This window comes from Balaenoptera borealis (genome assembly GCF_965194805.1).
Source record: "Balaenoptera borealis genome assembly, chromosome: 2".
Classification (NCBI taxonomy): Eukaryota; Metazoa; Chordata; class Mammalia; order Artiodactyla; family Balaenopteridae; genus Balaenoptera; species Balaenoptera borealis.
This window is the reverse complement of record NC_138867.1, coordinates 42413136-42425302: the sequence shown is the minus strand read 5'-3', so window position 1 is coordinate 42425302 and position 12167 is coordinate 42413136. Positions and strand designations below refer to the sequence as shown.

The following is a 12167-nucleotide window of genomic DNA, read 5'->3' as shown; positions in this document are numbered from 1 at the left end:
CTCTACGTTCCATCTAGCCACTTCATGTTTATACAGTCATGGTTTTTGACTCAACTATCGCGGCTACTGAGATGGACGAGCTACAAGGCAGGTCTGTGAGATGTGCTACTCAGAGTTGGGTCAGTGTTTGAACACCTGAAAGGAAAAATGCCAGATGAATATGAAAAGCAGGAAATATGGAAAGCGTGCCAAGATGTGAATCGAACTTTTTGTGTTCGTAAACTACTTATTTCTTGGTATGAATCGTGACAAATAACCTGCCTCTATGTTTTTACCCTTTAAGCTAGTTTATTTGTTCACCACCTAATGAAATAGCTGTAGGAACTACAGGTTTCTAAATTTTAGAGCCAAAATCTGATGAAGGGGGATTAGGACCCATGAAACAGCAGCAAATGAAAGAAGGTAGTGTTGGATCAAGTGCTAAATCAATGGCTACATATTGAGGGAACTGAGACAATTGGAGCAGGAGAGATGGAGGTGAGCCGCGTGGTTAGAAAGACTTCAGAGAGCTTGTGGGACCTCACCCAGGCCCTGGAAGATGACTGGACCCATCCAGGGAGAGACGACAACAGCTTCTGCTGACATCTGCTCACAGACTTCCCTACTCTCTCCTGCTGATAGGATATGCCTCAGACTTTCACTCACTTCTTTGGATTATTTAGAAAATGTGAAACACTGGGCACAAATTATATATTGTTTTATACTTTCTCATTATTTCATGCTTATTAAATTTTTAAGAATAGGAACATTTGATCCTTGTACTGAACACACTCTATCGAGATCATGGCAAAGCCAACCTACAGTGTACTCATTTAATACGGGCTTGAGTTCAGTGTAATCTGCGCGTGCCCATGGTTTTCAGTTAGGAAGGTGTGGGTAAGAGAGACTTAAAGGACAGATTGGGAGAGCCTATGATTATGTCATTGAAATTATGACCTTCAGCAGCAGAATGTTACGTTCTAGAGATGACGGATGAAGGTCTAAACAAACCTTCCACACCGAATTAACCATTCTCAGGCACCTCAAATATGTGGCAATTCAAATGTCTGCAAGACCCTTACTTCTTTTGGTTTCCAAATCCAAAGTATGGGTTACGTTCAGGACTAAAACTCTATATGCAAACCTATCTGTTGTATAGATTATTTCAGGTTTACTCACCCACTTGATTGTTTTGCTTAGCAGGTCTAAACTTGGCACTGAAACAGAGTTTAAGGTTTATCTCAGCATTCTTGTTGAGCAAAGTGATTTTTTCTGGTGTGAATGAAGCAACTACAGATACATCAGCAATACTCTGTGACCTGAAAGACATAAATGTTAAAAAAATTATTCTCAGGAAGTTACCCAGAAAAACCAGTCTTAGCACCCTATAGGAATGTGACCACAAAACGGCATTAACCTAGCTTAACTGATCCCCTCAATAAATTGATTTGACTCCATGTGTCTTGACTTTTTAGAAGAATCAAATTCACCTTCAAAGAAAAAAGTTTGGCTACCATGGACTATCTTAAAAGAGAATGTCATAATATAGTAAGTATATAGCCTACCAAGCATGAGGCCAACCAAGGTGGCTACAGGGTGATGTTCACTGAAAGGTATGATTTCTTACAAAACTGTTTACAAATCAGCCTTATAATTATGTGTAATCATACCTTGTATTATTTTAATGCTACTTTTAACTGATTTTAACTGATTTTATTCAGTAAATATATTTTCTTTTTTTCAAAGTCTTAAATATTATCCTTGAGTTTTATTTTTTCCACATGAAGGTTTCATTAAAATGATGCACTAAGGGACTTCCCTGGTGGTCCGGTGGTTAAGACTCCGCACCTTCACTGCAGGGGGCACGGGTTTGATCCCTGGTTGGGGAACTAAGATCCCACATGCCGCGCACAGCGCAGCCAAAAAAAAACCAATGCTGCACTAAAAACAATGCACTTCAGCCTTTAAAAGCACAAGTGAGATACTGTAAATAGCTTCACTGAACTCAATGTAATTTACTCAATAGGTAATTTTATTTTCTGTTCTTGATGTATTTGGACATTTAAAAAAGCACACTTTTCAGCAGACATGAATGGATAACTGAACTATATTTTCTTGGGGACTCTTGATCAAATTCTCTATTTCTTTTTGATTTCAGTCCTTCACCAGCCCAATATATTTATTTTTGTCCTTGACTCACGTGGCTCTTGAATACCTTATTGTTCCCCCCTGCTCTTCAACTCCTCCTGAGGTCAACGAGAGGTCAGCTAAACCTAAATAATGGCTTCTTGTTTATGACCAATAATTGTAAAAGATACCTTTTAACCACATGAGAAGTTGCACTTTACTTGTGTGGTCTCAGTGTTCAGTATTTTTAGAGCATTCTTATGAGAATTCTTTTCTGCAAGCTGAGGTAAGGCTATTTGGAAGATAATAATCAGAAATATCCTGAATACCATTTCAAGAGCTTTGTCTTTTCAATGTACTTTTTCTGCTCACTATATAGAGAAGAGAAACTTGATTCTAATGTTAAGCAAATATTTTTTTCCTCCCACCAGGAAAAACATATTCCTTCCTCTATGCAAACTATGACATACAAATGTCGTAGAGTCTTATATAACGCATGTGACATTTCAGTAATACTGGCACAGCAATCTGCTCTACTTAGCAGCCCATTTGTTCGTTAGCTAGTTTGTGTCTGGCTCTCACTGACTCACCAGAGCAGAATGACCTGGCCAAAGGCACCAACAGACACATCAGTGATGGAATCCCCATTTAAATCTCCATAGCCATCCAGGGATCTCCCAAAGTACTGGAGGTGGCTCCTGAAGGCTCCATCAGACCCCAAGATTTTCTAAAAGAGCAAGTTTGAGATGAAATTATACTGCATGACAACTGAAACAGAAAACAGGCAGCATCTACATTGCCCTGGTATGTTCTTTTTTTTAAAAAAATACTTTAGAATTATTTATTACAAGAATTAATAATCATACTTTTTAAATTTGTTTATTTACTTCTTTTTAACATCTTTATTGGAGTATAATTGCTTTACAATGGTGTGTTAGTTTGTGCTTTATAACAAAGTGAATCAGCTATACATATACATATATCCCCATATCTCCTCCCTCTCGCGTCTCCCTCCCACCCTCCCTACCCCACCCCTCAAGGTGATCACAAAGCACCGAGCTGATCTCCCTGTGCTATGTGGCTGCTTCCCACTAGCTAGCTATTTTACGTTTGGTAGTGTATATATGTCCATGCCACTCTCTCACTTCGTCCCAGCTTACCCTTCCCCCTCCCTGTGTCCTCAAGTCCATTCTCTACGTCTGTGTCTTTATTCCTGTCCTGCCCCTAGGTTCTTCAGAACCATTTTTTTTAGATTCCATATATATGTGTTAGCATATGGTATTTGGTATGTTCTTTATATGGCCGTTTCCCAGGTTGTTTTATTCTCCACAGAATTCCATTGATTTTTCAGTCACATCTTATCTCATCTGATTATCATTCTTGCAGCCACATTTTCATCAAAGAAACAGCATGAATCTCTCACATAAAATAACAAAGCAGTGAAAGATCAGTGGACTGGGAAGGAGTTGATGCAAGTTTGGGTCCTGATTCTTCTCCTAGCTCACTTCCTTCAGGTCTTTATTCAAAAGCTGCCTTCTCAGTGAGGCTTTCTTGGTCACCCACTCAAATACCTGATATCTCCCAGCCTGAAAATTTATTCCCTATTTTAGTTTTTTAAAATTCCTTATCATTTATTATTATCTGGATTATTTTATCTTATTTATCTCATTTTTCCCCTGTCTCCTCCACAAGAATGGAAGATCCACAAAGAGCACAGTTTTGTCTGTCTGGTACTTTACAGCATTCCCAGAGACTTATCAGCGCTTGACACACAGTAGAGGTTCACCAAGCATCTGATGAATGAGTGAATGAAGTTATAAAACAAGAGGGGTGGATTGGATGGTCCGCATGATACTCTCTAGCTCTAAAGGAATGATACTCACATGTAAATAATCACCATGAAACTGGATTACCTGGGAATACCTCAGGCGAATGGTGCCCTCATGACCATTGTAGATGTACACAGCTCCAGAGTTCTGATTTTCCAAAGGTGAACCAACGATCACATCATTAAAGCCATCCATATTGATGTCTGAAAGAGCTGCAATCGCTGAACCAAACCGAGCATTTTCAACACCCTCGGGGCCTTCCAGAAATTGGTGCCAATTCAAAACGCCCTTGCAAAGGGGAAAGGGGAAAATTAAAGCAAACCTTACATTAACATATACACACTACTATATATAAAATGGATAACCAACAAGGACCTACTGTATGGCACAGGGAATTATACTCAATATTTTGTAATAACCTAAAAGGGAAAAGCATCTGAAAAAGAATATATCTATATCTGTTTGTATATGTATAACTGAATCACTGTGCTGAACTGAAACTAACATGACATTGTAAATCAACTATACTTCAATTAAAAAAAGAGAAAAACTTACAATTTTTTATAATTAAAATTCACAGCAAATGATGCCCAAACCAATTTGCAAACTGTTAAAAATGGATAGGATTTTAAACCTAGAATTCAAAATTCTCTATTTATGATGAGACTTACAAAATTTTTTTTTAGCAAGTAAGGTCATAGGCAATCAATCTGCTCATAAACCAAGGTGAAAGGAAGCAATTCTCTTTACTGTGGCTGCACAACCTACATAAAAATGTCCATTTCTTTGTCTTTTTTCCCCCCCTTTCAGAATATTAGAATCCTCCCTCATCTGTTTCCAAATTTTTTGATTTAAAAATTTTATGGTAAAAATCTACTAATCTCTTCAATAAAATTAAGGTAGAGACAAAATAAAACACAATATCTTAATTTAGTCCTTTAGTTAAAAACTACTGAACAACAGTGGCATAATTGTAATGGCACAGAAAGTGACAAGTGAGATTGTTAATATCCCATTATAAGAAACACTGAATAATTCTGCCAAAGAAAAGACATTTTCTTGTGAAAGACACAGTCGTGTGTTTTTTTTTTTTCTTCAGATTTTGAAATCAAGAATGGAAATATTTCATGACTTCATAAGAAAGCAATGCTTCTCACCCATGAAACTGGGTCAGTGTTGGTTCCTTCTCCTCTATGATAACCTTATGGAAATCAGTTTGTTGCTGAGTCTGGTAAAATACTGGAAGATCTTCTCACCTTCAACAATTAATGATAATTCAGACTGACTAGCAAGAAACATTTAAGAAACTGGGGATCTGTTAAATTTCCAAACTAGTAGATATGCTCTTCCCTTATTAAATACTCAATTGCACGTTCTTTATATGCTTTAAAATTGTTTTAACTGCTTCTGATAAAGGGCTAACTCTTACATTAATTTAAATAAATAAGGTAGGACAAAATATCACAACAGAAAAATATAATATTTACTATATTAATATTAGCTTCTCTTTTTCCATCCTTTCTGTATCTGGTCATCTAATTTTCTATGTCAACCTGTGCCTTTAATGTTGGTTTTCTTTCAGGTTTCACTAAGTTCTCTATACTTATGTGCATGGATTGAGAGACTTCAGTCTGCAAGTTGGAAAAACTGGGCTTTTCCATGTTAGGGTATGCTTAATTTTATGTGCAAGAACTGGAATTTCCAAGACTTGGATATATACCTAAATGTTACACTAAGCAATGGAATTTCCTGACAAACTACTGTAGAAAGCATCCATGAATATATGGAGGTTTCTAAAGTGCCTGGTAAAATTTGTACTTACCACTGTAAAATATTAACAAGGTAGCTTTGCCCTGTTATTGTTATACCTTTATAGCAAAGAAGAATAATTGAATGAGATACTTGGGAAATACACAGATGTTTGTGCGTGTGTGTGTGTGTGTGTGTGTGTATTTCAAAAAGCAATGTGCATTTATAATGACTTTATTTGTAAAGAGAATATGTATTTAAAGACCTCGTGGAAAACGGCAGGGCACTATACGTTAAGCTCTAAGTTATGCCTGTCAATGTGATTTTTAAAACTATAACTTAATGGTGACATCCTCAAAAGGATGAAATATAAACCATACTCTAGGACTTCCCTGGTGGCTCAGCGATTAAGAATCCGCCTGCCAATGCAGGGGACACGGGTTCAAGCCCTCGTCCGGGAAGATCCCACATGCCTCGGAGCAACCAAGCCCGTGCACCAGAACTACTGAGCCTGTGCTCTAGAGCCCATGAGCCACAACTACTGAGCCCACATGCTGCAACTACTGAAGCCCACGCACCTAGAGCCCGTACTCCGCAACAAGAGAAGGCACCGCAATGAGAAGCCCGTGCACCGCAACGAAGAGTAGCCCCCGCTCGCCGCAACTAAAGAAAACCCGTAAGCAGCAACCAACACAGCCAAAAATAAATAAATAAATTTATAAATAAATAAACCATACTCTATATGAAAATTATCATTCAATAATAAATTTTCTTAATTCTGCAAAAATGCAGATTAACTTTTATTTACCAATACTAAAGCAAATCAAACGAAGTCAGTTTAATAATTTTTTTTTTTTTTTACCTTTGTGATAGTAAACAGGTAGACTCTTCCTTCCTCTTTCTTTAGGTCATTCATGTACATTGGCGCACCTACCAAGAGCACATCTGTAATGGTGTCTTTGTCCACATCGACTGCACACAGCACACTACCAAAATAGGAGCCAATCTGGAGTAATAAAGCATATCAACCTTAGGATTCCTATACTCCTAGTATTATGCTGAACTTCTGTTTACTCATTCAACAAGCAAAAATTGAGCATTCGTTGCCTGTAAGGTGCTAGGTACCTAAAGATGGATAACATAGCCCCTCCTCTCCGGTTGTATCACAATCTAACATTTGGTTCTTAGACCTTAGGGTGCACAAAAATCACCAAAAAAGTATCTGTAAAATACAGATTCCTGAGACCCATTTCCAGAGATTCTGATACCATGTCCATGGGGTGATCAAGAAAACAGTATTTTAAGTAAGCACTCCAGGTGCTTCTGATGCTGGTGGGTAAAAGACCACATTTAAGAAACACTTAGAAACTTTGTGAGATGTTGTACAGAAAGGCAGGAGGGGAAGAGGGAGGCGGAACAAATAATTGTGCTTCCGTGGTAAAATATATTATAATAGAGGCAAGTAACAAATGCTGTGTGATCAGAGTGCCCAGGAGTCAGAAAGGCTTAGAAAGATTAAGTATTATTTGAATTGCATCTTACAAGACGGCAAGGAATTTGCTAGGTGGAGTGGAGTGGGAAAGCACGAGTGATGTAAGTGTCCATGGCATGATCTGGGACAGTAGAGTAGTTCCCAGATAGATTGCGCTGGAGAACTAGTTGTTGATAAAAGGAAATGAGAGGCTGGGAATCTGAATGATCATCATTCCATTCAACCAAGGTTCAACGTATGCCTACGTGAATGCCTCTTGAGGATTCAGAAATGAATAAGAAATGACTCCTTCCATAACACTTGCATTACTTTTCTCAGAATAAAAGCACCCTTCTTTAAAATATTAAAGAGGAGGGAAAAGTATGTGACCATAGCTGGTTTGTGGTCCAGGAAGTCAAAGATTCAGATCTTCTTACTCCTGGAAAGTCCATAGAGACAGTGGATCAGATTTAATCCCAGAGAAGGGAAATCTGTGGATAGTCGGTTTCTCTGGTTTAAGGAAGAAAATTTTCTGTTGGCTGTTAGAGTTCAGTGATGCTCATTTCAAATATGTGCAAAGTCCATGAGTCAAAACTACTTCGCAAGGAAATAGGAATCTATCAGCTGGCCTTTGCTCTCGTGGGCCATGACTGGGGGGCGTCACAGGTTCTGACTACCAAACCGTCACGCATCAGAAGAAAGTGGCAGAGAAGGGAGTTGTTTTACTTTTAGAAATGTCAAAGCCACAGGACACCTTGACAAGCCCAGATGTAGTAGCTCAGTCTTTATAATGCTATCCTGCTCCCTTCTTCTCCTTATTTCTCCTCCAGATCCTTGGCTCCTCGTAGGGGCTTGCCTACAAAGCACTGGTTAGGTGCCTGGCATCATTGGGCTTTAATGACAGCTTCACCCCATGAAAGCTATGTGGCCTTAGAAAGGTAGTTAAACCCTCAGTAACCTGTCAAAAGGGGATGGTAGATCTCAGTCCTGTTGTGAAGATTTAAGGAATATTCAAGTAAACACAGATTACAGAGCCAGCTACAGGAGAGGCACTCAATAAATGTTAGTTTCCATTTCTACTAACTCCCCACCTGTCCTGTTGTCCCTGAAATTAATTTCATCTTCTTAAACAATGGAATTTACCTGGTCACCTCTGTGAGACTGAATAACTGTGATATTGCCGCTCTCATTAACACTGTACAGCACTATCTGGCCAGTATAATTTGCCCGAGGAGCTCCAGCAACAAAGTGGACACTTTTTCCAGTAGAAATTGAAGCCACAGAGTAACCTAGGAGAGAAGGGGTTACAGAGTAGGTACTACTGAATATCTTGGCCAGATGGGCTTGTGAATTTAGCGGAGGTGATCAGAGGTCCCCTTCGTTAGTGTGACGCACAGTCGCTAGAGCTCCTGAGTACACATCCTCCTTTTTCTAAGATAAACTGCTTCTGCCCCTTGGCCACCAGCACTGCCCAGTGGAGGTGGGGCATCTCCCTATGAAGCTGGCCCTAGATTCTGGGTTGTCCCCATCAGCCACTCATGAATCTGACACTCAACCAATATTTCTTGAATGAATAACTAAATGAATTTAAAAGGTGGAAATTTGCACAGTGGAAAGAACATAAGCTTTGGAGTCAGACAGTCCCAGGTTCAAATTTTGGACTTGCCACTTTTAGTAAGTTTTTTTATCTTTAGGCAAGTAATTAACCTCTTTGGCTCTCAAAGGTAAAATGAGGATAATGATATTTCCTTCAAAGGGTAGTTGGAGGGATTAAATGTTACGTAGATAGAAGAGCCAGCTCAGGAGCTGTCCCATAGTAGGTGCTCGAAATTGGTGGCTGCTTATTTCACGAACAAAAAGACTAGGAACTCCAAATTGATATAAGACCACCACTTACGGTATTGACTTTTAGGAACTATTTCTATTTTGGAGAAACACAATCACGTCCCAGGAATAACAACTGCTGGAACAGCCAGAAGAGATTAATGAGTCAAATATACAGCGTTTCATTAAGTAGTTACGGGCTAAGGCCTGACTGGCAAAGAGGCAACAGAAATATGTGCAACAAATATAACAATTAGAGGATAGCTCAAGCACTTTGCTGAACTGACCCTGAGATTCAACAAGATGCTAGTTTAAAGGATGGGATTTAAATTTGCTGAGCCAAATGCTGCTAGGCCTTACCTAAATATGAACTGTGATTTCTGTCTTGCAGAATTTGGTCAAAGGCTTGTTTAGGAAAGATCAAATGTCCATGAGGTGTCTGCTGGACAACAGTCCCACTCCAGTCATAAGCTCCTACTGCACCCAGCATCAGAATATCCTAAAATAATTGAAAAATGAAAAGCATTAACATCACCTGTAAAGCATAAGAGTGTAGTGTGTGCCAAACACTGAAACAAATGGTCTAAATTTAAAGAAAAAAAACTAAGCGTGATGAAGTAAAATGTATACGAATTGCTAAAAAGAAAAGAGACAACAGGCCAAAAATGGAAACACTTGTGCCAAGTCCACGTCACCAAACCCAGACTTAATACCGAACCTAACTGCAGTTTCAAACGCCCCCCTCCCAGGAATGTGATCTTAACTGGTCAGTTTGGAATTTCCTGGTCAGCACTGGTGAGGTAATCCACCTGATAGAGCCCTTCTGTCCCCTACAGGAAGGTGACCTTGCCTGACCCAATACAACTGTTTCCCCTTCTGCCTGTAAAAGCCTTCCATTTTCTACAGCTCCTTGGAGCTCCTTTCTGTTTGTTAGATGGGATGCTGCCTGATTCATGAATCATTAAATAAAGCTGCTTAGATCTTCAAATTCACTCAGCTGAATTTTGTTTTTTTTAACAGGCTGTGTGTTGATGTATCTCTGAATTTTTTTGAGATATATTTTGTGCCGGAAAAAGAGCCTTCCCACGGGCTATGTTACCTTGGGCTCTGTTTAGTACAACACATTTTAAAGATAAATCTGTACCACAGCACAGGAGGGGCACATAGCCATCTTCAAATTTCCATGCAAAGGCACATGTTTGCAAATGACAAACAGTTGTGAGCCTTTAGAAAGGAGTCAGAAGTGAGCCTCCAGCCTCACACATTCCTAAGAAGAGCTCAGGATATGACGCATGCTCCAGAAGCAGGAAGTGCTGCTGCCAGAGGAGGAGAGGTGGGCGCTGCTAGCCCGGACCTGTCGTGCCGGCCCTCTTCTGACCTGGTCTATCTTCAACTTCTTTCTCTTTCTTCTTTACTCCTTCTCAAATGTGCCTCTAATCCTCTCTATCCTATCCCATCTATTTGAATACGGCACAGCTACAAAAGGAAGCTGAAGCTGTGACACTCGATATAAGAAGAAAGACTGCCATTGGTCAGCACCAGTGGGGAAGGGCCAAAGAGGACAGGCCACTCGGGATTGACTCAAAACCCAATCTGAATATTCGAAGCTACAAGTCATCGCAGAAGGTAGGGTTGGTCAGGATGGGACTTCTTATTTTTAAGTTTTTGATCTTAGATCTTAGAAAACATCAAAGATACAATTTGGGGGGTTTTTTGTTAATTTTTTTAAAACTTATTTTATCGAAGTATTTACAATGTTGAATTAATTTCTACTGTACAGCAAAGTGATTTGGTTATACATACATTCTTTTTCATTTTCTTTTCCATTATGGTTTATCAAGATATGATTTTGGAATGAAAAATACAAAGCCATTAAAAAAAGAGCAAACAGGGAAATAATGTGTCCCATTTTGAGGATAAGAGACCATGAAATTATGTGAATGATTGTTAGAAATCCAGGACTCTGAATCTGGGTGCAGGAAGGGGCTTCAGGGAGTGTATAAAACCTCAGGAAATTGTGTGAAAAATTCTCTCTGTGTGGGTTCACTTAGATTTTTTCTGAGGGAAAGACCCATAACTTTAATCTCTAACAACTGTTGATCCAGAAAAGGTTAGCACCTTTTATTATAGAGAGAAATAAGGTGATCCTGGTCCTTTATTCTGCCAATCAAATCCCCTGAGTTCATACTGTTCCCTGAGCATTTCCCAGTGTCACCTGTCTCTTTGCCTCTTTTACTATTATTACTACTGCACTCATATCCTGAGTAGAATTAGAATCAGAGGCCTGCGAGATGGATGTTTCTAAGAAAGAATGGACTTCCCTGAGCTAAGAAGATGTCCCATCTCACTCTTTTCCTAACTCCTTACTTTTTCAACTATTTTTTCTGTCTCTGCTCTTAGAAAAAAAGATACGCAGGCAACTCATAGTTCAACGACAGTGATGACAAGAGTGTGTGTTTTTAACAAATGTTTCCGGTAGTTAATTGATATAAAGAAAATTCCTGCAGTGATAATACCTTGAATTAATATAGTGCCTGTTCCCTGGAGCACTCAAAAGCTTTCTTGTATATTATCATTTTTTTCCCGTAAAAAAACTGTTGATCACTAGATGGCTGTTTTTCCCACTTTAGTATGGGGTTACTGCACCCGGAAGTATTAAGGCAAATGTTATCTGATATACACACATTTTGAGGAGAGTAATCTGCGCTGAATCCCACTTGTGACATTTCCATTTGGAAGTTGTCTCCTCCTTGAACAGTACCTAGGAAACAGTTTCAAAAATCATATCACTGTTATCAGTCTTAAATAAAATTTTCAAACACATGTGCACGTGCACACACACACACACACACACACACACACACACAGTGTTCTGATGTCCACTCAAAAATATAGAGCTGTCAGAATCTGAGAGGGAGGAATCTCTAAGAAAGTGTTCTAACAGATGTAGAAATCCACAATGCTTCTGAGGTAGTGTTTGAAGTTGGCATTAATCTTAATCATACATTAATGTATTTATTGGCATACTTATGAAATTTCTGATATCAGAGAACACTCAGCATAGGGATGAGGTAAGATGAAAACTGACATGATTATCTTTTTAAAAAAATTATCATTACTTGCTAAGAACCTAACTGAATTTTTAGCTTTTAAATATTTGTAGTAATAAATGCACATATATCTCAGAC

At 38.9% G+C, this 12167-nt stretch overlaps 1 protein-coding gene across 1 annotated transcript in view; it reads right to left on the bottom strand.

The window, feature by feature from the left end:
• Positions 1-12167, bottom strand: part of ITGA2 (integrin subunit alpha 2) — a 105291-nt gene that overhangs the window by 28244 nt on the left and 64880 nt on the right. Inside the window, exons 10-16 of the mRNA XM_082382195.1 lie at positions 11664-11740; positions 9340-9478; positions 8299-8444; positions 6547-6690; positions 4020-4223; positions 2697-2833; positions 1159-1298 (exon numbers count right to left, since the gene is read on the bottom strand). Coding sequence (XP_082238321.1) covers positions 1159-1298; positions 2697-2833; positions 4020-4223; positions 6547-6690; positions 8299-8444; positions 9340-9478; positions 11664-11740 — 987 coding nt within the window. The remainder of the gene's footprint in view (positions 1-1158; positions 1299-2696; positions 2834-4019; positions 4224-6546; positions 6691-8298; positions 8445-9339; positions 9479-11663; positions 11741-12167) is intronic.